This window comes from Mizuhopecten yessoensis, unplaced genomic scaffold, assembly GCF_002113885.1.
Source record: "Mizuhopecten yessoensis strain PY_sf001 unplaced genomic scaffold, ASM211388v2 scaffold11179, whole genome shotgun sequence".
NCBI classification, from domain to species: domain Eukaryota; kingdom Metazoa; phylum Mollusca; class Bivalvia; order Pectinida; family Pectinidae; genus Mizuhopecten; species Mizuhopecten yessoensis.
In genome coordinates this window covers 510717-537048 of record NW_018408919.1, presented here as the reverse complement: position 1 = coordinate 537048, position 26332 = coordinate 510717, and the positions used below count along the sequence as shown (strand labels likewise).

Sequence of the window (26332 nt, the reverse complement as noted above, 5' to 3'; positions counted from 1 at the left end):
CAGTTTATTTTGAAAGAGGCTGGCCATAACATTAGAACGGTCGGATAGTTTCCATATTCAGAGGCTTCATCCTTCCATGAACAAATTGGTTCTTTTTCTCGCTCTCCTGTAAAATGATATCTTAAGATTTTTATTGTGTGAGAGTTGATTACTCTCCAGGTTGTCTGTACTCTCTTTTCAAAATTCCTGGATGCACAATTCCCATGACGTTGAAACAGTGTTCATCATACCTTACCACTGAAAAGTGCATCTTTCCTCTTTTCACAAAATCGTAACATTTTGTAAATGTTTTGAATATTTATTTACCAGGTATACATTGTATCTCTATGCAAAATGTGATTACTGCTAGTTCCAAATATGGGTCTCTTTATTATGTGAAAATGAGCATATAGGAGATAAAGAATTTCTGAAAAATAGGGCCTCAACCCTGTGGATCCTTACCCGTCAGAGCTCTTCCTTCTTTCTCTTCAAGAATGTCTCTTGATTTTACTATAAAGACTTTTTTATTAACTGCCAGTGGATCATCTTTGTCAGGGAAAACAAAAACACATAGTCATATTGGCACAGCATTTATTTTTTATAGATTTTCTTTATCATAAAATTAATTTCCATATATGCTATATACATACATCTATGGCAGATCTTCTATAGTATTTACACCGACATTTTAATAGGATGGAACAGCAATTCAATCTTAAAATAATCAATCAAAACTGACAGACTATTTTTAGTACTTTAATATTTGACCCATGATCTTCTTCAAAAAATAATGAATTACCTCCCCTGAAACAATTTTGTTATAATGACTCTTAATAATTATTGCAATATCAATTGACAGTCAAGAGATATGCAACTTATCATTAATACAAATTAACAATTTTGGAATAAATTTCAGAATACAAAAAATAATTAATCACAATTTTAATGAATATTTTCATTTGATAGAAATCAGGCCGATTAATATATATTTCTTTACTTCATTACTTCAAAAACATCTACTGGTGGAAATTCCTCCACCGATTTCAAAACTACAATTTGTAAATAAATGTGTTTAACAGAAATTGTTTCCAACTACCCAATGAAGTTGTGATCTGACAAGTCAGTTAATACTTACAATAAAATGTCAGTTTTTTCAATTTGTTCTTTCATTCAAAAAAATAAAATTCACCTTCACCCTGCTAATGACACCCAACAAACCCTCCCCCTTAAAGCTTCCCTTAACCATTAACCTGGGACTAGATATAATTCGAGTATTCAACCTTTTCCCATTTTGGGATTGAAGATCTGACCCCAACACACGCTCAGCTGCCTGCGGTTTTCTAGTACTCTCTAGTAATGAGTTCATGTCATGATTATAAATACAACATGTAAATGTGGGCGTGGTTGATGAAGAGGTCTATAAATAGCACACAAATATGACATCAATTATTCTTAAACTAACTTGTAATGAACTTACTATGACAACAGCTATGTAAATCAGAACGTAGTGTACCCATATACATGGTATATGTACTTCTGGCTCAATGGCCAACAGTTATATGTCCAACTGAAATTAAAATTAAGTTTTCAGATTTGAACTGAAACGCCATCCCATTGGTAACATGTATATGCACCATAAATCAGATATACAAGCTTACTGGTATGTAAACTATCTGTAACGTAAGCAGTTGAAAGCTGTGCTTGAATTACACACAACAACAAATTATTGTTCCCACCAACAGCTCTCATCAAATTATGGTAGGTAGCTTAGATATAGGTAGGCAAACAATGGTCATACCAATATTTCAAACCTATTTTTTCTGGTCAGAATATATCAATTGGGGCCATTTCATATTTTCAAATTTTAATTTCCAATTTCCTTCTGACACCTTTAATTTCTGTATTTGTAGAATTCCCCCCTCCAAAAAACCATAACAGATAAGCCAACATATTTTTATAAATGCAGATCAAATTAACTATTTAAAAAAAAATATTGCTAGGTAAAAACTTAACAAAGTTGGACCAAACTTTGATGCAGTTTTTTTGTCACCTACTTTCTTCAAGAAATTCAAATGCAATGTAGAACAAGCACAGTCCACTAACTGTATATATAGAGAGCTTAACTAACCCCATCCCCCACCCTATTAGATCTCGTTTTAATTCTGTGAAAGGACACTTTCATTTCTATTATATATAACACAAAACAAAACATGGCAGGTTTTGAAGAGGAGTATCATACAGTATTTGCACTATTCTAAAAATTAAAGCCATTTGTTTTGAACAATGCCCCTTTTTAGAAATCCAAGGTTCCATACTGGAGGTAATGAATCTCCACTAATACACACAAAATCACAGACAGATTTAGTGACCTCTACATACACATGTATATATAAAGCCAGTTAAAAAACAACAGATTTCAGACATGGATCACCTTAAAGGCTTAAAATAATTCCAGCATGCTTACATAAATAAAAAATCTTTTCTGGTGCAAGTTTGTAGAAATATAAATACCATAATAAAATTGGAAATTTGTCAGACACTTCATATAATTATACTTACACTTTTAAAATAAAATTTTCTGCATTAAAGACGTTAATCTAATATTTATTATCTGGATCATCAACTAGATTATTAAGTCTTTAAAATTTAAATTTGGTTGTTTTCTCTCTCACAGGAATCATGATTTCAAAGAAAGCATGCAGAATCGATTGTCAATTATTCATTATAAAAGATTGGTATACAAAAGTAAATGGATGGAAAAATTCTGGACATTCAAAAATAGAGTAAAACCTTGATATATTAAATGTCCCTTGTTTTATTTGCTATCTTGCTTATATATATAATTCTACCTCCAACAAGTTTTGACGTCCCTTATTCTTTTTTTCTTAAAAGTTCTTTTGAAAATATCCCTCAATTTTTTATAATGCCAACAAATTCTCTTGACAAATAGAAGCAAAATAAAGAAGCATTACTGTATAAGGGAAACAGCTGTAATTCGAATTAAAAACAAAATTTGTTTGCTTGTAGTTTCCAAATATAAATCAGAAGACTTATTTAGCCATATAGATTCCTTGAGGAAATCAATTATCAAATTGAAACTGATACCTACTGTATGTGGATTTTTTGAAAGAAGATTTTCGGACAGTTGACAAACATTTGAAATAATTATTGAACATGATTCTCTAGTATCTTCTTCCTACATAAATGAAACTGCAAATTTTATGCAAAACTTCAGTTGAGCCGCCAATTGAAAAAATATCATCAGAGATAATTTCAATGAGCCAATCTCTGCCTTGGTCAGGACATGAGACTGCGAACATGAGACAGGGAGCGTCTTGTAGATGAGTCTGTAGAATCTCGTGAACATTCACTGTCACTAATTTGACTTCTAGTGACACGCTTTGGGGCAATGTCTGCCTCATGGAACAAGTTTTCCACATCAATGTAGTCTGTGTGATGATCAAGACTTTTGTATGACGATGCTGGAGAGCTTGCCCTCGTTAACACACGATCACCATCCCCTACCCTCCCTAGCCCCCGATAGGTACTGCCTCGACTTTGTAGACTTATTGTACTGTCTGGCGAATTTTCCCTGCTGCTACGACGACTAAAACTGTCTCTACTGTTGGAATCTAAAATGTCTCCACGGCGCCGTGAACTCCGTGTTTCCGGCCTTGGAGAGCTGTTCATCAGACCTGTTACAGAGTTACTTTCCCCTGCCCGAGACACAATCTGTCCATCACCAGTACTACTTTTCTTGGGAATCCTGTAGTTGCCGAGACTGCTCCTCGGCGACACAGGAGGAGATCTGTATCCTTTTGGAGAAATGGCTGGTGAACCGTACCAGCTGTTTCCTGAGTGACGAGTTTTGGAGGGAGATATCTCATTCAACACTCGCGACTCTGATTTTCGTCCATTCACAGATGTCGACTCGTCTATCAACGCTGACTCTGCAATGTCGGTTTTCTTGCCATTTTTAAAGAAACTATCGAGGCGTGTTTGTTTACGGTCGAACAAACCGTTTAACTGTTTTAACCTAGACTTGGAGGACGCTCTAAAAAGTCCTCTTTGCACTTTCATCTTTATTTTATCGGGAACTACTAGTTTGTTCATCCTCATATATTGGTTCAGCTCGGATTTCACACGGTCAGATACCTTGCCATTTGGTTTTGGTTTTGACAGTTCCTCTGGTGTTGGTGAAGCCTCAGACTTGACAGAAGCACTCCGGAGCTCCCTGGAGCCCACTAATGTACCACTATCCTCTACCTCTTCAACTACATCACATTCACTCTCTTTATCTACTTTCTCAGTTTTCACCTCTATTTCTGAACTAAGATTAAAACTACAACACGTTGACTCCTGTTCCTCTTTCACTGGTGTCTTTGTTTTAGAGTTTGTCACCTCTTCAGGGGCATGGAAACTGGCCCTTGTACGTTTTTCTCTGAATTCACTATCTGGACCCTTATCTGAGTAAGTGTCAGTAGCTTCTTCCTTTTCCTGTTGGACGTCAACTTTTTGACTATGCTGACGATGTCGACTGCGCCAACGTGATTTCTCAGTCACCTCTTGCTCAGGTTCTGACACACTGTCAAGACCATTCAGAGGGTCTTTCACAAGACCAGTGTCAGAAACAACATCAATTTCTTCCTCATCATTTTGCTCTACAGTCAATGCTGCTTTCATCAACTTCCTTTTAACATGCTTCGCCTTCCTCTGGGAGAACACCTTTTTACATACTTTGTCTGTTCTTTGGGAAAACTTTTGTTTACATTCAAAGTCTATCTTTGGGATTTCTTCACATAGAGATCCTACTGGTGCTGCGTTTAAATTCAGAAGAAGGGGTTCCTCAGGAATGTCCAACACAAGGAAAGGATCGTCTTCATCCTTTTCCTCATCAACTATGGGCGGAGGATTGAAGCCATACTTTTCGACAGTCTTCCAGTCGTAGATACTGTGATGATGGTATTTCTCTGCAATTCTCTTTGCCTCACGATCTGTTAACGACAGTTTGTTATCTGTCAATACACTCACTTGACCCATAAACACATTCTCTCGCAGTTTGTAGAATTGTTTCTTCATCTTTTCCCGTTTACCCACCATGTAACAAAGGTTCCGCACCTGCAACACAAAAAAAATGTTAGAAACTGTTTCTTTTCGTTTCTGAAAATGTAAATGTAGAATGCAGTTTTTCCATGTACTGATTAGTAGCCAAGCTTCAAGCTGACAGAGAAAACAAGCTTTCTTCAATAATCCATCCATTCATCTGGATGAGTCCATTATGGTCTGCAGTGGTGAAAGGGCTAAACAACCAATGCTCCAATTATACAACATTCAATTTCGTTCCTGATATAGAGCATTATTAACCCTGATGATAAACCTACCCTCTCCAGGTCCTGGCGTAATTGTACAAACATCTTCATCCTCGCTATGAGACTGTCCTCCTGTTGTTTCTCCAGCATGTCTTCTTCCTCCGTCTTTGGCATCAGTAACGGGGTGTCAAACATAGTCTGTAACACGAGGCATTAAAGTCATTAAGTGAGGGATTAAAACAGAAGAAGTTTAATAAATTCTATCATATCTGTCCTACACAGAGGTTTCCCAATTAGAGATGGTTTGTTACCATGATTATCTAACTTAACATATCCATATTTCGTTTCTTCTTCTTTTTTATTATTATTATTTCAGAAATACTATTAAACATGATATCAAACCAAATGTAGATCTAACATGATAACTTAACAATTATTTGGTATGATTTCTATTAGTTTTCTGAAGGTTGCTAGGAGTTCTATTAACTTCACTTTCCCTTTGAGTTTTCAAGTAGACTGCTGAGTTCTATAAGCCTTACCCTGCATTAGAGTTTAATTTAGCCCTACCTAGCATGTAAGTTTCCTTTAGGTTAAATGAGTTCTATAAGCTCTCACTGTCTTTCAGTTTTCCAGCAGACTGTTCTGACATCTACAAGCCCTTCTGTATCTTACATTTAAGTACCCATTGGGTGGCTATAAAATCTATTGGTCCTACTTTGCGTTTGAGATTCCAGTAGACTGCTATGAATTCTACTAGCCCAATCTTACATAACAGTAGATGGCCATATTAAAAATCGATTTGCCCTACCTTGCGTTTTAGTTTTCAGTAGACTGCTCTGAGATCTACTAACCTAACATTTGAGTAGACGGCTATACACTCGATTTGCCTGACCTTGCGTTTGAGTTTCCAGACTGATATGGGTGTTACTAACCCAACCTTACATTACAGTAGATGGCTATATTCTCTATTTGCCATACCTTGCGTTTGAGTTTCCAGTAGGCTGCTATGTGTTCTATCGTGCCAGGATCCACCTGCAGGGTGTTAGATATTTCATCAGTGTCAATCTCCCTATAGAACTCCTCCTCAAGTTGTTTTAACTTTTCTGCCCTCATTCTAGCAATTTCTTCGTCAGTGAGTTCCTTTCGTGGAGACCCAGATATGCTCTTTCTCGGAGAGTCTGTGTCCGAGTCAGCACTCCCATGCTCTCGATTCTTGCTGTGTCTTGGACAATAACCCTAAGAAGCAAAGTTATAGGATTAAAAAAATATCAACAAAGCACACCAAGCAGAGCAAAACACTGAATAAAAAGTCTGGGCCTTGGCTTGATGCTTTTCAACAAATTGAAATCAGTTAAGGAAAAATATTTTTTTGAAATCAAAAATATTTTCATCTTTAGAATTCCATGGGTTTCTTCTCTCAGTTACATTCTCTGCACCATTGGAATGTGTCATGATGAAATTGAAGGCTCTGTATGCGCCTCTGTGTGGATGATGCAAGGTAAACAAGTTATATCTGTTGATGTACATAATCAAAAGAACTGCAGCAGCAAAACGATAAAACTGACTGGTTTTGAAATCGGGTGTCGCTCCTCTGTAATCTTCAAAGGATAGGTATCAGCCTTGTATTCTTAAATCAAAACTTAACAAATTACTATTAAAACTGTGTGCCTTAACTAGGGGTGACTATTGCGGCCAATTTCACAATTGCAATATTATTGCTATCGCGGAAAAACTATTGCAATATTATTATTATTGCACATTTTATTGCGATAGTATTGCAATATTATTGGTTAGATAACATTAAGCCGTAGTATGTTAACTATGTTTTAAATCACGAATTTCAAATGTAAATTAATGCTATCTAGGGTTTCTCTAAAACAACTTACTGCCTGGTTTATATGTTTCTATTTGTCAGTTGTCATTGCGTTTATAATTGATAAATACAGATGTAAAAATAATAAAAATCCACAAATGATTAAAACTTAAACTCGCTTTTTAGTTTTTATTTGTCCATCTTAGAATCAACAGAATGACACTTCTATAGAGCTTTGTCGCCTCTAGTTCAGTACTAGTATTGTTCATTGTTCAACATACAGTTTCCAGTTCTTCTTTAGAAAGAGTAGCTTGTTCACATAGTCAGGTCTCAATGCGGACCTCTGAGCAGTTACAATGTCGCCCGCCGTGGAAAGATTGTCTGAATCCAGAGAGTGACCTCCCCTAAATCAGTGTAGCGACTAGCAATGCGGAACAAACGTAGTGATGACTCGGACATTTTCGGGGGAATTCCCAGACCGGAATATTTACATGTTTAAGGCTCCGAGAAGATGCTTTTAATAACTATTGAAACAATCGATATCTGACGGAACAATCGGCAATAAATATTGAATTTTAATATACAATCGATGCATTGATATTGGGAAGGATTTATTGCAATCTATCGATATTTCGATGCATTGTTACACTCCTAGCCTTAACGTTGGTCATGATAATTATATTCTATATGGGTGCAGAGAACGCAAGTGAGCGTAACCCCTGGACTTTCATGGATGAGATTTTCTTGGATGTGTTAACAGATTATGAATGTGCTAATTTTTTTATTGATTGTGCAAGCACATGTAAATTTTTACAGCCTGTCAGACATGTTTGTTTTTACCCCAAAAAAGAAAATAAATCTGAATTCAGGTACCTTAAGTTTAATGCCCTCGTCACTTTCGTTTTCTGTGAGAATGGTCCTCATCTCAAGTTTGTACTGAAATGCACAGGTTACATGGAATGCCGTTTTACAAGCTTTTACCGAACACTGGATACAAGCTCCCGTCCTCTCCTTACAAAGACAACAGATCAGAGCCCATCGACTAGCCTGAAATCAAACATACCAATAAATAAAATAATTCCAACCATGTCAGTCCTCAAAACTAATAAATTTCAAATCAGATTTTGAGTAAAATCATTTTTTAGACATCTGTTTTTCATAAAACTAATATCATGCATCTTTTTCTTAATAAATCAAAAAGGAAAATCACTAAGCATTAGATAACTTTGGGATGAAATTTTCATTATTTCACATATATTACGTGCTTAGTCATGTCCTGTCAACATTGAAAATCGTCTTGATACAAAGTCTTTTTTGTGGTTTGCCTGATCTTGATCCAGAAACAGGGAATAACACTGATGTGTTAATTATGGAGTTTTAGGAGCTTTAAAGAATTCATCTGTTTGTCATCGCATTCACATTGGTATTTCATGACTCACAAATGTGAATTGACTAGCTTTCCCACCACTTAGTCATACAACCCTTTTTTCATGGTGATAATCCATTTCTTCCAATATAACAGTAACTGAAAGCGTAGACTTTTTATTGACAAATAACGTAACTTACAGGTATTTGTGAGATTTTGGTAATGGGCTCCATCTTCTCTACACAGCCAATGGTGACTTCGGGGATCCAGAGAGAACAGCTCACGTGGGCCCACTTGGTCCCACTTCGTGTACTCTTCATGGCGCCTCCAATCTTGGGACAGAGGATGCAGCGGGGTTTGATGCCCAGGGCACACACCCGACACAGCCAGCTCCCCTCAGGGATCTTCTGTATGCCATAGCATGCCTAAACAAAACAATTTTTTTGCATGATTGTTTTTTAACTTCTCATTTTTAAGGATTTGAAATTGATGAAATGAAATTGGAAATATTTGTGGTAGCCAATATTGGATGCCCAAAATTTGAGATATGGAAATATATCTGACTAGCTGTATTTGACAGAAGGATGGATAATATTTGTCACTTAAAAAAGGTTTTTGACAATTAAAGCACCTGTAAGTCAATTACCTGAACTTAATCTCTAGTCACTGTATTAATTATAAAAAAATAAAATAAAAAGCAAAATGCATTTTAGATTTAATGTTTTGTGACAACACAAAATGCAGGTTTATCATAGAAGTCATTTCAATAACTTTCAATAGACATTGAAACTTGCAGTTATTATATTTACCATGATCCAAGCAGAATTTAACATGATCATTGCAAAATAACAATAACAAATGTCAGTAACCATGCAGTAGTGTCAGGCCAGGTTTTCTGTTTGATCACTTTAATTTGCTGTGTGCTTACCTGGTGGACACAGATATCACAGCCGTCACAGAAAACCATTTCATTGTTGTCCTCACTGTCAGGCTGCAATGACAAATCAACCAAACCATAATTGTCAGCAAACTCGCCTTAACACAAGCAGATTGATCAAAATGTTGTCCCCATTTAGACTGGATATAAAATCAACCCTAATGTTGGCACATACACTAAACACAAGAAAATTTATCAAATTGTTATCACCCTTATCAACAGTCAGGAAGAGCAGGTGCTTATTACCAATGTAAGTTCATACACATATTACAATTTACTAAACAGATGTGGAGAGGTTCCTGTATTAACGTCAGATTTCTCAGATGTTGTCCGCATTACAATTGATACGGATCTGTTCCTGTGTTAATACTTACCGAGCGACAGACTTCGCACACAACATCCTCATCGTACTCAATACCAAGCCCTTCCTCTGTCTTTTTTTTGTTTTGCATCTTCTCATAGCACTGAAAACAACCAGGTAAATCTTCACATTAATCCGCAGAAAAATGCCAAATATGAAGAACTTCAATGATAGCTGACAGTGTACAGCTTCATTCCTTCATCAAACATATAATTTATAATTAAGAATGATTTAACCCTATAATATTCATTAAAATTAAAAAAAGAAAATTAAGATATTTTTTTTAATCATTTGATTCATTAAAATATAACACAAAATAAATAAGTGTGCTTATGTAATGCACTCTCAAAGAGTTATGATATTAGGTGGGCATAACTTTAAAAAAAAACAGCTTTGCATTGATTTTGGGACGGTTTAAATCTTTAATGCAGCTGCACATGAAAATACATACCTGATTCTCCAAGGCCTCAATTATCCTTTCCATTGTCCATTCATGAATAAGGGTTTCAGCTGAAATATACAAAATCCCACAGGTTATGTGATAAGGGAGATAACTCTATCATGAAATATTAAGATCAGTTGGCAGGTTTGACATAAGTTCTTTTGACAACTAAAATCTGAATAAATACCAATAATTTCAATATTGACACTTCATCAATCAGTTCTTAATAGAAAAAACATTTGGGGAAAATTGACATCAAACTATCTAACTCTCTTGGTAATACACATCCTTTCTTTACAAACGGGGTCAGTGAATAATGAAATTTTGAAAATTAACACAGTCGTATCGTAATGCATCCTCGATATCCAGGGGTTACGCTCACTTTCGCTCTCTACACCCCTGAAATATGCCGTAGCAAAAATGAAGGCTCAGTGTGTGCCACCTTGTTGATGAGACAAGAAGACTAGTTTGATCCTTTGATGAACATTAAAAGAATTTCGCGATCACGTAACGGTAAAACTTGATAGGCTTTGAAGTCGGACATCGCTTCTCTGTAATCTTCAAAGGACAGGTATCAGCCTAGTGATTGGTCAGGTTTTTTATATACCTGAGACCAATCAAACAGCTATCTTCGTGCCTTCAATTTTGCTATGACATATCCCAGTGGTGTAGAGAGCGAAAGTGAGCGTAACCCCTGAATATCGAGGATGATCGAAATGTAGCTCTAATAGACATATGGCCTTCTTGGTGTCTGAAATTTGGTAACACATCCTACCATTTTCTTCTCTCTCCTCGTTTGCCTTCTGCAGCCAGCACACATCAAGATCGTCTAAATCGTAACGGACCACAGACTCGGACAGTTGCTGCATCCCTGTAAACTCGTGCATACTCTGCTGGAAACTCTCATCCTTTATAGCATGCAGGAACTTTCGAGGTCTACAACAAGACAACCAACAAGTTTACCAACAAATACAAACACTCATGTCATTAATTTGAAACTATTCACCATGTGTTTTTATTTAAAAGGAATGATGCGAATATATAGCGGACACTTTTCTGAACAATTTCATGTAGAATACCTACATTTTGAAGTCCCCACCAGTCTTTGTCCAAGAGCTCTTTTCACTGAAAATTAAAAAACAAACAAAAATCCAGTCCAGTGTCAACAATTCTTAATACTTATATGTGTTACTATGAAAATCAAGAAAACGAAGAAGACTTTACTGCACTATGGTCCATTTTCTACTATTTGGGCAGGACCAGCATTAGGGGTTTCAAGATACCAGTAAAAATAAAGGTATAGGAGGTAGGAGCGGCACTTACAAATGTCTTATCGGGGTTTACACTGGGTGTACACTGGGTTTACCTGTCTTCAGGGGACTTTTTCCATTGTTATTTCACAGAGGTTTACAAGTTGTAGGGAAGGGAAGATATGTTCTAGCAGTCTTTTCATGTCTTTCTTAAATATCAAATGCAGGCACATTAAGTACCTATCTAAAATTCATGAATTTCAAATTCTGTAGGAACACAGATAATGGCTAATTCTGAAATCAGTATGTGTAGAGCAGAAACATTACCAAAATACTGATCGAGCAAGACAGGACATTTCCGAGTTGTCCATGGAAACAAGCAATTTCTCTTAACACATATAGTGCCATGTACTGACCTGATGTTGGCAGTGGGAATGGCCTCAGAGTTTACCGGTACCTGGACACCTTTCTCCCAATCTTGCTTCCACTGGTCAGCGATCGGGTGATAATTGTCTGCATTGAGGGGCTCAGAGTCGGCCAGCTTCATGGCACTGATCAAGTCTTTTCTGAATAACTGTGTAAGAATCAGACATGAAAGCTGTGCAGTGAAAAAACGGGCAAATAACTGCAATACAAAACCAGTTTTTCACAAGAGGAAAATACAGAAACATTAATTCTTACAGCTATTCCTAATTCAACGTTCACTTGTCATCCACCTTTCACTTACTGACAGTGGAATCCTTTTAATTAAATGATTCAATCACAAGTTTGAGTGTTCACATATGAAACCTACATACTTAGTCTGCAAAAACTATGAAAATAGCAGTATCTCAGATGAGTTTACATCACATTAGCAGTCATTGAATTCTGAATCGGGTTAACCTACCTCTGCAGGCTTGTTGTGGGAGGACACACTGGGACTACGCAGCACCTTTCCCCCAGACTTACTGCAGCTGGCTGTAACACAGATTACATAGGTTTTAAATAATGGATCAACTTCATTAGATACATATAGTGATGGTTGGTGATCCTGTTTATCTACTGTGTTAGTTAATTTCGAAATTGAATGAAGAAACGAAGGTTACTGAGTGTATTTTACAATTTGAAAGTTAACTAATGAATGTTAGACAAACATGATATTCAACCATCACAAGTTTGAGAACATTTTTCTTCAAAAATATTCAGATATTATGGCATCACAATGAAAGATGATGTCCCAAAGTACCGTAACTTGACGTCATAATTAGAAGATTGATCAATGAATTAATGTCCAGGGTATTACCCACAAATGTTGACCAACTTCTAGCAGGTTTATCGAATGAGTCAGGAGTAAGGAAACCTACAGTGGTTATTGCAGAAAATGTATATTCATTCCGGATTCCAGTGAACTAAAATTCAGCATAATGCAAAATCAAGCCAAAGCCGACCATTTGGCTGCATGCTGTTCGCATGGTAGACAATGTCATCTCAAAGAATATTACATCAATTCAACCCTTCCACACATATTAATTTCTTTCAAATACTTATCTATTTATTTATGGGCAAATCACAGTATCTCAATCATTTAATCTTGATTAGATTCTAAAACTTAAATGCAGCACTAACAAACTCTAACTAGCATTCATTCAATTCATGATAGGTGACCTTTGTTCTTATCTCCATCCTGTAACTCCTTGTCATCTTCATCCTCCTCAGTATCCGGTCTTGGCTTTTTAGTACCATCTTGTTCTGAACAAAAAATATACCCTGCTGGGTTTGAAAAGTTTCCGAAAAACCTCTGGACAACTAGTGACAACTAGTTCATGCAGAACATTTTGTCAAAGATTCGCCTTTAGCTGTGTTTTCTCTGTTACAATAATATACATTTAAATTATATCGGTGGAATCTCCATAAAACGTCAAATTGACTGATTTTAGAGGAAATACAAAGAAATATTGAATCCGTGATGTGACAATTATAGGACAGGACATTTTTTCTTTATATTTTTTTGGTGTCTGTACAAAAAGAACGTCAGAGCAATGAATTCCAATTAGTTTCTCAATTATAAACTGGCTTGGTTACAACAAAATGATGCAGTTTTGATGACATGTTATAATTATAACTCGTCAGCGGAACTGAGGAATTCATCCAAGTCAATTCTAAGCATGTGTGAAACCGAAAATCAATATATATGTGCTCAAAAAACATATTCCAGATATTAATAAATACTATTAAGCCTATAAGTCAAAGTGAATGTTTTCCGTATCACATCTTATTGTTTAGATTTTTAGAGTAGGTATAGATAATTATACCTTTTTAAGAGTTTTTACATTGTGTCTCTGGAGAACAAACCTGACTAAACAAATCACAGTGCTTGTCTGAAATTTTGAAGTTATCTCTATGGCTGGCAGTATAAATACGAGCAGGTAGCTATAGAATATAACTATACAAAGACATGTTGTTGTTTTTTAGCCTGCCAGTTAATCCAAAATGTAAATATTATCTTTTTATCTAATATCTTTGTGGGCATGAATTTTAAAATTCAAATAAATATACAATGCATACCAGGACTTTCATCCCGGAATGGACGTTTGCTTTTATTTGGCGGCATCCCTTTCCTCTGTGGGCTGCAGAAGCCAAACCTGAATATTACAAAACAAAAAAAACACACGATAAAGTAGATAGTCATTCTTTTAAAGATTACATTTCATAACGAATATAAGAAATTACCATAATATTTTTCTTTCTTCATTTTTGCCAGGAACACTATCAAGGCTAATCAAAAGTCGGCGAGAATTTTAACGGAATATCTGACAGAAATGTGCCAAGATACCGCATTCGAGTCAAATGAGGCGAGACTTGCGGATGTCTCTCAGCAAAATAATAACATCCCAATTACAAAGTGAACAGTTTATAGACATTTAATAATACCAATCCTATGTTTATCTGTGAAGTTATAGGATGATTCAGTGCACTATATATATTTCATATTTTGAGTTTCAGCCTGTGGCTGATTTTGCTCATTTTTTTCTGGCCCCAGCTATAAAATATTAAACATTGAAAGTGTTATTAAACTACCCTGTGATGTTTGCGAATCGGAATTATATACCGGATGTTCACTACTCCTTGATGTTTGCGAATTGGAATTATATAACAGAGTACCTGTGATTTGATTCACATCATATATTAACTTGTACAACATGGTTCAAGTTTTCATTACCTTTATAATGTATTTAAGAATTTCCAGCAGACAAACTACATGACATCATTATAGGTTTTGAGATCTGTAAAAAAAAAAGAAGGTAAACAATATATTAATTTATTTTTCGAAATTTGCATTAATTGTTATTGTTTCACATCTTTCAGGTGTACATTACATAGAGGATCTGACACAAGTGTTCATGTAATATTGAATTTATTGAATGAGTTTATTAATTTCATATGAAATTACTAAAGTGGTTTAATAAATTCAATATTACATGAACACGAGTGTTAGATTTTATTTATTATATAATTCGAGAAACAGTTTTTTTCTTGACACGTCTCCTCCATATAAATTGTACCGATGGCAGACGAAAGGACACACTACATGCATTTTGTTTGGAACTCGCTGTGCCACAAAAAGTAGTTTCAGAAACTCCCCCCCCCCCCCCCCCCGAGAACCATTTCAATGAACAAACAATCATTTAGGTTTTCTTTATCAACTAATGTTTTAATAATTATCATAACATTAATATTCATTTTTATACGAAAACCATTCAACGAATTGGCGTTTACTAAAATAGCAGTGACTTCACATATTTGGCACAACGGCACGTGCACTGTCAAGGTAACGGTCATTACAATACACATCGAAGTCTGCACTTTACAGAGACTGGAGTGATTGTCACTCTATTACACAAGCGCATTTCTTTGGAGAGGGTTGTTGGTGTATGTGAACCTTGATGTTTCTGCCTGTCACTGAGCCAGAAAATATACTGTGGAATCTGCCATGAAACTGGAACACTGATGATGTTGACCGGTTACATGTGTTCGCCATTGAGAGCTGTATGTCGGAGAAGTTCAAGTGGAATTTGAACATGCAGGTGTTGAATTTGTGTTAAGCTAATACTCGTGTTTATATAATATTGATTTTATTAAACTGGTTGGTTAATTTTATTCTCGCAATGCCCCTTGCCTCTGCTATCAATGCAAACAGTAATTTGGTCAGCCATTTTGTTTACAAACGTAGAAGTTGTAGTGCGTAGGAATATGACCTGTTTCCACTGTGACAAGACTCATTTGCATGTTTATTGTACGTGTGCTTTATCGTTTTTATTGAACAACAATAGCCTGTATCATATAATAAATTAACATATAACTTTCTGAACAGAAATATTAATGAAACACCTATATAACTAATATAACTTATAGATTATGTCAAGGATTTTTGTTTAGTTATTTCTGAACGCAGTTTTTACTGTTATATTGATTTCTGCAAAATAAAGTTTGCAACTAACATATACTTATTCAGTATTGCTGCTCATCTTGGCTAGTATTTGATTCTAACTCTGATTCTACAGAAAATATACCAGAAAGTCCAAAGCTGTTTATTACTGGACCTCTTTACTGACCTTTCCTTCAGTAAACAACTTTATTGATACGACCCTGAGCTTTAAGTGGTACAGACATAGAGTTTTCAATTCGTGTCAATTTTTATCATTAAACTTAGGAAGTTGCATGTTTGTTTTGACGCTGCGTTTATTTATTCATTTTGAATATCCCGCCTTTTCCTGCGTCACTAGACACCTCGCATATTAATCAAAACCACTTTTTCATGGCCCAGGGTATTGTGGTAAAAATGTCAGCCATTCCAGAAGAATATTTATAAACATATCAACAATGCCAACACTTTATAACCACCCGATATTGAAGTAAAACAATTTCCTGATTAATTTTCTCGATCCGAAGATAGTGGGGGAAAACACGCGTCGTGTAAATATCGGTGGTCTTACAATGAAATGGGGGAACCGATGCAATCTCAGCAAATGTTCTACACTTCACAGGGGGTGTTTTATGTCCTGCCTGTGCTCTGACTAGGTAGTTATACAACGCAAGAATTTTATGCTGAAGCAGTCAAATATTTTGATACCAAACGAGTACATAGAGACGTCCATTTATGAAGCGATGTTGTCATACCTTGACATTACGTATTCACATACCGAACAATATGGTCGTCTTACCTCTGATTTAGCTGGACGGGTTTCTGTTGGATAAATTGATTTACAAATTTTCCAACGAATCGTCAATTTTGATCTTCCCAGTCAGTTATAACGAATAAATAACCATAGTTTGTACATTGATTTGGCGCCATCATGGAAAATTTCACAAATTCAGGTCAACGAGATTTCAACGATACTTCAGACGAGACCACGAAAGGTAAAGATGAGATTTTAGTTTCGTATTTAGAGCAGCATGTGTTTTTTTTACCAGAGAGTTAGACGTATTCGATAACAAAAAATCGAGTTAAACAATATCAACAGAAACACAAAATGAAAAAGGGTCTGCTTTGCATTATTATTATTTGTATCATAATTTGAAATTTCAATAAGTCGTTTTAAATACCAAGCACCTGTTACAACTATGCTAGAATATCCAAAGAGTTAGATCCCTGGAAGACTGAGAAGTTGGTGTGCACAGGGACTTATATATTACGTAATATATACGTCTCTGGTCTGCATAAACATATATGCGAATGTGGAAGAACAAATAATGCTAAATAAAAACAGATTTGCAACACAGGTTATGTAATAACGACAGCATGATCCCATAATATTATAGTAAACTAGAGCTATGCTATGCGGTACGTCTCTTTTGTCACGGTGCTCTCTATACATATATACTCCTCATCGAGAAAACAACACAAACTACACAGTTACAAACAACTCATGCTGACCCATATAACATATACCGTTAATGTTATTATACAGGAGGTGTACACGCCCTTATAGATTTCCAAAAAGGAATCGCTGAGATTTTAATAGTCCATATAGGCTTTGACGTCCACGGCTAGAATACAAACCTCTCACCCGTTCACTTCCACATTTTCAAATTATTCAATACATAATTTATACAAATTTGCTGAGTCCAAACTTTCGCATCGCTAAGTTTGGCAATGATTTTTAACCATACTTAAATAAAATATACTTCAAAAATCCATATGCTGACGTTTTTAAGGGATCCTCAATCTCAAATACATGGAATTTTGTCTTGTGTGTCCAGATTCTGCACTAATTAAAGCTTATTATTCCTTATGGTGATATCTGTGCAATATTGGGACAACCAAGGGACGGAGACATAAGTTTGAAGGAGGGGCCATTTTTTTTAAAACGGTATTTTACTTAATTATGTATTGCTATACCTGTGCTGCCCTACACGCCACTGGGCGTACAGGGCAGTAAGTAAGTAAATACCTGTGTTACTCCTCATGCCGAAGAACTCTGGTGCGATCAAGGATGTTTTAGAGTACAATTCAGCTTTGTAACTGAATCTTTTATGTGTTTCACATTTTGCTTTTATTATTTCACTTTTATAAAATATCGAGTGGAAACATAACACATTGATCAAAGACTAAACGTGAACATTTTTTTATGAAACGACCGCTTTTCGTGACCGAAATAAATCGTACAAAGACGGAGGGGAAATGTATTTGATACAAAGTTAATCGAGGTTTTTGTAAACTTTATATGTGATGGGGACAAAGGATACGTATCTGTTATTAAAAATCAGATTGTCTGAACTGAATTAAAAAGCTATGAGATCAAGCAACAACTAATAAGAGTTACTTCCCTTCGGTCTGTTCGACAGCCTTGCACTGACAACCAATACCTATGCATTACAAACAGGTCGCAGGAGAACAAGTAAAGTCGTAACTGTGTGCATCAGAAAAACTACCAACGCCAACAATTAAATCATCTCCAAGTTTGAAGCCTACTGCTATCTGTCTGACAGCGAAAATGGACAACTGTAAAGTCTAAACGGAACAAATTACACATATATATATGTATAGAAACCATATACGTGTACGTATAAGCATACTTGCCAACTCTCCCTATTTCGGAGGGAGACTCCCGAGTTTGGACCCTACATTTTCAACCAGTGAATTTGCTGAACTATTCCCATTTTCTAAGATCTGATGATTTCATCTATAAGAATAACTCAAAGATACCATTTAAAAGTGTATGTTTTCCCTATAGTATACATATATATTTAATTAGACAGCTTTCAATTCCTATCGCGCATAATCTCCCCCATGGAAACTGTAAAACGTTGGCAAGTATGTATAAGTGCAGAGACATCTGACCTAACATATACAAATACTGGCATTTCCAATCTTTTACGGATTGCATCAATGTAACAAATTCAGGTTAAGTTGGTTGTAACACGCGGAAAGCCAACATGGGAATGTTGTAGATGGGGTATGTTACAAGATTGGTTGGTTGTAACTTGAGAATGATTGGTAGTGAACTAGGTTGACAGTTATAACAATTATTTTATTTAAATGTTTCGTCAATACGACATTGGTGTTGCATTAAAGCATTATTTATTTATAATATTTAATAAATATTTAATATATAATATTACATATATAAGACAAGTAATGCAATGCAATCTCACAAGGATATGATTTTACTAATTCGCATTAAGCATACGAATAGTGTGTGCAGACTTTACTGATAATACTAACCACAACGAGGGTTTTTCTTTCATTGGTAGCACACAGTAAATACCTATATATATTCAGTTGTAACATAGGTTGATTATTACAGTTGGGGCGCGTGATGTTAACGGTGATTGATTGTGATTGAGGGTGGTTATTGCAAATGGCGAGCGTGGTTGTCAACCGTGAATGGTTGTAGCGGAGGTTGGTTATTGCAGTTGGCGCGCGTGGTTGTCAATATTAAATGGTTATAAGGAGGTTGGTTATTACAGTTGACACGCGTGGTTGTCAATAGTAAATGGTTATAAGGAGGTTGGTTATTACAGTTGGCACGCGTGGTTGTTACCAGTGATTGGATATAAAGGAGGTTGGTTATTACAGCTGGGGCGCGTGATGTTGACAATGATTGGTTCTAAATGAGTTTGGTTATTGCAGTTGGCGAGCATGGTTGTTAACAGTGATCAGTTGTAAATGAGGTTGGTTATTTCAGTTTGCGCACGTGATTGTCAACATTGATTAGTTGTGTAAATGAGGTTGGTTATTTCAGTTTGCGCACGTGGTTGTCAACAGTGATTAGTTTTATGTTAGGTTGGTTATTACAGTTAGGTAGGTGACAGTGTAATAGGAATTATTATTATTATAGTAGGCGTACATGGTTGTCATCAGTAGTTGTAATGGAGGGTTATTTATTTTAGTGTGCGCACGTCACAGTGTTTTCAGCGTTACTGGTTTGTAACAGAGGTAAATTATTATAGCGGGAGCACGTGTTAGTCGACAGTGGCTGATTGTAGTGTTAGTTACCGTAGTTAATGTTAACGCACGGGGTTGTCGACATAAGTTGTTGTAAGGAAGATTGGCTATCATGGTTGGTGCCAGGTGGTTGTCAGAAATGTTTGACTACCGCAGGTGGTTGTCAACAATGGTTCGTTGAAATCATAGGATTTTTACGTTGTTTTATCATAACAGTTGTATATGTATGATGGATTGTACAGATCTCGGAATCGGTTATAGATTAGTTGTAACACGGTGGAGACTTCCTGATTCAGACATAGGGACATAAGAGCCAATGTTTGGACTTCGATCGGTAAACATCCTGATGTATGATGGCCGATAGCATCCGGACTCTTCTGATGAAATTTTTGTTCAATATTTTACCATATACGGTAAATTTTTGCGTGGGAAACTTTTGATCATTTTTATAATAGAAAGTTTACCACAGTAAATTTTGATAAAACAAATCAAAACTGTACCACGTTAGGGTGAACCATGAAACACTTTGAACATAAAAGTAATAAAACATATCTGGTTATATTCTCCCAATCTCTCTTTTTTCTAAAAAGTTCACTTTCTCTATTTATATCTGACTCTGATATAATAGGTAGGTAATAAGATGCAACTATATAACATATAATCATGTACCATGTGCTTGGCCTTTCCCTGTCGGTTTACGGACAAGTGGAAACGGAAATACCAGAAAACAAGGATTGAACATTGGGAAGAATTTACAGCACGGGAAGTGATGGATATTTGCTAAGTAGAGAGCTATGAACAGTGAAACGTGTATCACTAGTTGTGTTAGCATGGAGCAAGCACATGGTCTACATATTAACACTTTGTATAACGTTCGACTGAGTCACTAATTTCTAACCAATATTTGAACTCTCTATCCCTCCCCCTCCCCACTGTACACACACTCCTACTCTACCCCCCCCTCTCCATCTCTCCTTCTAATTGTATGTTACATCAAGTGTGCAAGTGTAGGAGTGTGGACGTGTGAATGTATGCATCTGAACTTGCCAATGTTCTATCATGCATCATATATAATTTATTACGGTAATTCATTATTATTGTAATGGCTTTTTAGAAATTGTGTAAATTGTGTAGTTTAGGGCAATAAAATATGTTTAAATAAAAATAATATATTAGACGTAGGTGTTCAGATCAACATTTGGTAAACAAAACTAGAAGCCATCCCTCAATGATAAGATACGGAGAAAACACTCTGCATAGATATGGAAGATCATTGAAAGATTATTAAGATTTCCAACGATGTCAAGTGTATTTCTACTCCCTCTCCAAAAATGATAAGAAAGCTGTAAGAAAGTTTGTAGGTGGATCCTATTTTGATCGTCCTGACGTCCCTATGTATGAAAGTCGATTGCGATATAGTTGATAAAGGACGTGAAACACAAAATATCGTCGTTACATTGTTAGCCCCCGTGCCACAGTCTCCGCGGATCTCCAGGGCCCGTGCCACAGTCTCCGCGGATCTCCAGGGCCCGTATTCATGAAAGTGTTTTCATGCTCAAATTGAGGTTTTGTGCTCAAGCCCACGATTTCTTATTCCGGTAATCAGTTGACAAAAGTCCATATTTTGTCAATAATATCGAAGAAGTTTGGGAAGATTTAAAGCCGCATACAGTTTTAGATGTTTGAACTTGTCGTTTTGACCCTGTCACATGACTGTAAGCCAGCTACAAGAAAGTGCGTTTGAGCACAGAATCCATGCTCGAGTACGACAACGGTTTCATGATTACGCGGGACCCTAGTATGTTTCTGGTAGGTTCTGTTAAAGCACATGGATGTGGCACAGATCCCTTCCCCGCGGNGGGGGGCAAATTATATTATGCCTTTAACTTGTAAGTAGTTCGATATGCCCCACGTGATTTACTTTTGAAGATATATATGTCCATCTTTTCCTGTCACGTATATAATTACATCATTTAATCGCTCTCCTACTTCAGCAGTACTGTATATTATAAATTCCACATTTTAGTAACTATCATTTAATTATTACACTAGCATTCTCATTGTTTCAAGCTGAGACGTATCTGTTTCAGGATATATCACATTGATATATATATCATAGACCTTCAAAATTATCAAGAAAGTAAATTTCTGTTTTGATTTGTTTTTAAAAATTTCGCAGGGTATGCATGGCTCTAAAAAAAATATAATTACATAATGTATTCATCATAGCTCCGTCAGAGTTTTTTTCCAGTTAAAAACTCTAAGGGGAATTGTAAAAAATAATCTTATAATTGGCCGTTTATCAGCGTATCACGTCCTGTACTATCTGTGTATCTTTCGATGAACCAACACAGCGTTGTAGAGTGTGGTAAGGTGCCCGAGGGGATCCATATCTCATGCGTCCAAAAATCTGTCTGCTTTTTCTCCATTTTATCTGCACTCTTCTCACTCGGCAATATAAAACAATATTCTCTTATCGGCAAGACAGTGATCACTCAAGCGCAAAACGTGCCTGTTCAGGCGGGCGGAAATATCCGATGATTGACAATGCAGACGGTAACCCGTGGTGAACCCTCGCTGACACACCCACTGGCCGAGGAGTGGGTGTGTCCCGTTCTGAGCTCCCGGATGTAAGGCGTGGCAAACCTCAGTACAATGTCAACATGGCGGATGGTGCAGTGAAGGAGCCTCTGAAACAGGAGAGTATGTCCCCCCAAAATACCGACAGTTTACGAACTTCAACAGAAGAGGACTTTTCAGAAACAGGTAAAGTTCATGTTCCACTTGAATGAGCAATGCTAAACTGTGTATTGGGCGTCAGCTGATGGGAGTTTGCCCTCGCGCGATACCGAGTCTTTCCTCTCGGTGGTTGATCATGAACCGTTATTATAAGTCTAGACATGGGTTATGTTAGCTATTCAACCGACGGTATTTTATATACATTTGTGTCTAGTCTGTGTTACGAAGCTAACAGTGTCATCAGTTGTTTGTGCTGACCGAGGTCACTCAACTGTGTCGATGTCACTGATGCTGCGTAACTCTGATGTAACAAAAGTCACTTTTTGAAAGTAAAATTGTTCAGAGGTAAAGAGACGTCCCCCATCCTCACCGCCAAGCCCGACTCCCAAGGCTCCTTACCCACCCACACACACGTGTTCACTGTCATGTGGTATTTAAAGTCTGCTACACACAATGTTTACATTCAATATTGATGAATTCGTGGGAGCATATTTCAAATATAGATTACACTGAATACTTTTATTATTTGTTAAATATTCACTAATTACATATTTCTAATCCTTGGCATTTACAGTAGCATTATAACACGTACAGGATGAGAGATGGAGGATGTTGTGAAGAAAATTATTTGACACAATTTATATTAACCCATTATATGTTCTGTGATGTCTAATTGGTTGAATTTTTTAAGTCATTCTGGATGTGGTTTTCAACTTCCTAGTTTAGTAAAACCAAGTATTATGTCTTCGCATTGCAGACCTATGCTATTATAGACGATACAATGTATTTGATAAACTGTTATAGTGTTGGTATATTTGTTTCCCCACAACTTTTAATATTTGAGCATTTCTTTTTAATGAAGTGGTTTCCAGTGATTCTTGCAACAGCACTATTTAGAAGACATTTATAATGTTATACACTGTTAGTTATTTTTTCAATACTAAAGAAGTTCTGAATTTTCCAGTTATTAAAATACCATCAGTGCAAGAAAAAGTCTAAAGATAAGTGCCTGAATAGTAAAAATAACATAGTTTCAGACATTAGTTTGGGCCCATAACTATACACAGACTTAAAGCTTACATTAAGCCAAATAACTGTGAACTTAAATGAAAATACCATATTTCATAATGCTATCATGGATATATTTTAATCACATACAATTGAGAAAAGGTAAATCCTGAGAACCCTTGATTTGAAAGTAGACCAATCCAAAACCAAGTCAGGAAACCATGCACTGTTGGTTAGCTTAAAATAATTCTGGATGTCAAGGGACCTCTTGAAGTATATCAAATTCAATGGGATAGCTTCATAGAATTATATTGTTAATCTTTCTTAATGCATTACATATAGAAACATATATGGGTGATGTTCAAAAATACAAAAAGTTATCTGAACTCATTCACCCCTAAAGACACATTTGAATTCTTCCAATTCAAAGGTTGGAATAGTTCATTATGAAATATCGGGGATGAATATGTTAAATGTTAGAAAGTCAAAAGTAAAACCTGACCTCAAGACAGATTTTTACCAAAACTTTCAGGATTTAATGTATTATCCAACTTGCTCTGATTGACCTGAATGACTCCATGCTCTATCTGTTAATGAAACAGGTGTCATTGTAAATGCTAATATTTGGATTTGGTGGACTTGGTAAGGGTCGGGTATGGGTAACAAAAGATCACACAAAAATGCACAATTTAATCAATCTATGATAATAACTTATTAAAATATGGTAGCAACAGTACGATAGTATAATACATGTATGGTTAGAATGTAATGTATCACTGTAGGGTATATATATACATGATTTTAATGTTTGAAGGGAGATAACTTTTAACTCCAAATTGCTATATATGGTAACATTTTACCTTGAAGAGTTCTTTTTTTGTCTCAATCTTATTGGTTTTATTTTTGTTTGTTTTGCAGATGATGAGGAAGCACGGTTTCAGGAGCGTATATTGAAGTAAGTATAGAGTTGAGACTAGACCAAAAAAATGTGTGTTTCAGGTACCCCGACCAAGTCTAGTTTTTACCTCAGACTCTATAACAATTTTATCTTGGGTATATCTTTTTATCTTTTATCGAATGCACTTAGGTATCCTATTTGAATAAGCCAATAATCATCCTGATGGCACCTCTCTATTTCATAGGCAAATATCAAAACCAAATTTAAATCCAATATTATATTATTATTTAAATGACCTAAAAATATAATGAAAAATGAGTTGGTCTTTATAACATTGTTTGGTGATTTTTTGTAATTTCTTAAATTAGCCCCCTGAAATAAATAAATAAAAAGAAATCCCTACCAAACTACCCCATTTTTTTCAGTCATGTTACCTGAAACCTACATATTTTTTGTTTGGCCTTAGTACAACCTGTCAGTAGTTTGACTACCTCAGTGATCAATGTCAAAGTCCATTTGTACCGTTTCTGGATTGTTGGCATTGCTACAGTGATACTGTTGTGGGGAAGGAATTTAGGTACCGGTACTGGGTCATGACAGCTCCGGTAACAGTGGGCAGTGTGATCTCTGGCTCAGGTGCCAGTGTATTCTTGGAGCCCTGGTTCAACCCATTTGCCCCTGAAGTCACATTTGAACCTTACCAAATCTTACTGGACTGGGCAAGTCCAGTTTTAATATTTAGGGGTGAATGAGGTAAGTAACAATGAGTGATGATAACCCTTTGGGTGATTTGCACCCAGTACTGATAGGTGGCGTGGTTGAAACCCTAGCAAAGGTTGGTGGTCAGAGGTTTAAAAATGGTGGTTGATGGGAATCTCGTGGGTCATTCAAGCCCATTACTGGTATAGGTGGGTATTAAGAGGCCTGATATTGGTAGATAAAGGGGTCCTATGGGTGATTTGAACCCAATATTGGTGGTTGGTGGAAAATCTGGTACAGGTTGGTGGACTTATATTAGTGGGTGATAGGTATACTATGGGTGATTTGAACCCAATATTGGTGGTTGGTGGAAAATCTGGTACAGATTGGTGGACTGATATTAGTGGGTGATAGGTGTACTGTGGTTGATTTGAACCCAATATTGGTGGTTGGTGGAAAATCTGGTACAGATTGGTGGACTTATATTAGTGGGTGATAAGTGTACTATGGGCGATTTGAACCCAATATTGGTGGTTTGTGGAAAATCTGGTACAGGTTGGTGGACTTATATTAGTGGGTGATAGGTGTACTGTGGTTGATTTGACCCCAATATTGGTGGTTGGTGGAAAATCTGGTACAGATTGGTGGACTTATATTAGTGGGTGATAAGTGTACTATGGGTGATTTGAACCCAATATTGGTGGTTTGTGGAAAATCTGGTACAGATTGGTGGACCGATATTAGTGGGTAATAGGAGTACTGTGGGTGATTTGAACCCAATATTGGTGGTTGGCGGAAAATCTGGTACAGATTGGTGGACTAATATTAGGGGGTGATAGGTGTACTGTGGGTGATTTGACCCCAATATTGGTGGTTGGTGGAAAATCAGGTACAGGTTGGTGGACTAATATTAGTGAGTGATAGGTGTACTATGGGCGATTTGAACCCAATATTGGTGGTTTGTGGAAAATCTGGTACAGATTGGTGGACTGATATTAGTGGGTGATAGGTGTACTGTTGGTGATTTGAACCCATATTGGTGGTTGGTGGAAAATCTGGTGCAGGTTGGTAGACTAATATTAGTGAGTGATAGGGGTACTATG

General features: G+C 36.3%; 2 protein-coding genes across 2 annotated transcripts in view; one reads left to right on the top strand and one right to left on the bottom strand.

The window, feature by feature from the left end:
• Window positions 1-553: 553 nt before the first annotated feature.
• On the bottom strand, window positions 554-16823 carry LOC110440313 (protein Jade-3-like). The gene is made up of 16 exons (XM_021483299.1): window positions 16659-16823; window positions 14657-14720; window positions 14002-14078; window positions 13102-13185; window positions 12344-12414; window positions 11874-12031; window positions 11291-11332; window positions 10983-11143; window positions 10217-10275; window positions 9779-9868; window positions 9396-9458; window positions 8668-8892; window positions 7975-8148; window positions 6267-6524; window positions 5361-5486; window positions 554-5097 (listed from the first exon to the last, which is right to left on the bottom strand). The coding sequence occupies exons 3-16, from the start codon at window positions 14045-14047 to the stop codon at window positions 3277-3279; spliced, it is 3378 nt and encodes a 1125-aa protein (XP_021338974.1). The 5' UTR covers window positions 14048-14078; window positions 14657-14720; window positions 16659-16823; the 3' UTR covers window positions 554-3276.
• Window positions 16824-22280: 5457 nt separating this feature from the next.
• LOC110440381 (Krueppel-like factor 3) overlaps window positions 22281-26332 on the top strand; it is a 62956-nt gene continuing 58904 nt past the window's right edge. The window contains exons 1-2 of the mRNA XM_021483433.1: window positions 22281-22651; window positions 24551-24587. Coding sequence (XP_021339108.1) covers window positions 22549-22651; window positions 24551-24587 — 140 coding nt within the window. The 5' untranslated portion in view covers window positions 22281-22548. The remainder of the gene's footprint in view (window positions 22652-24550; window positions 24588-26332) is intronic.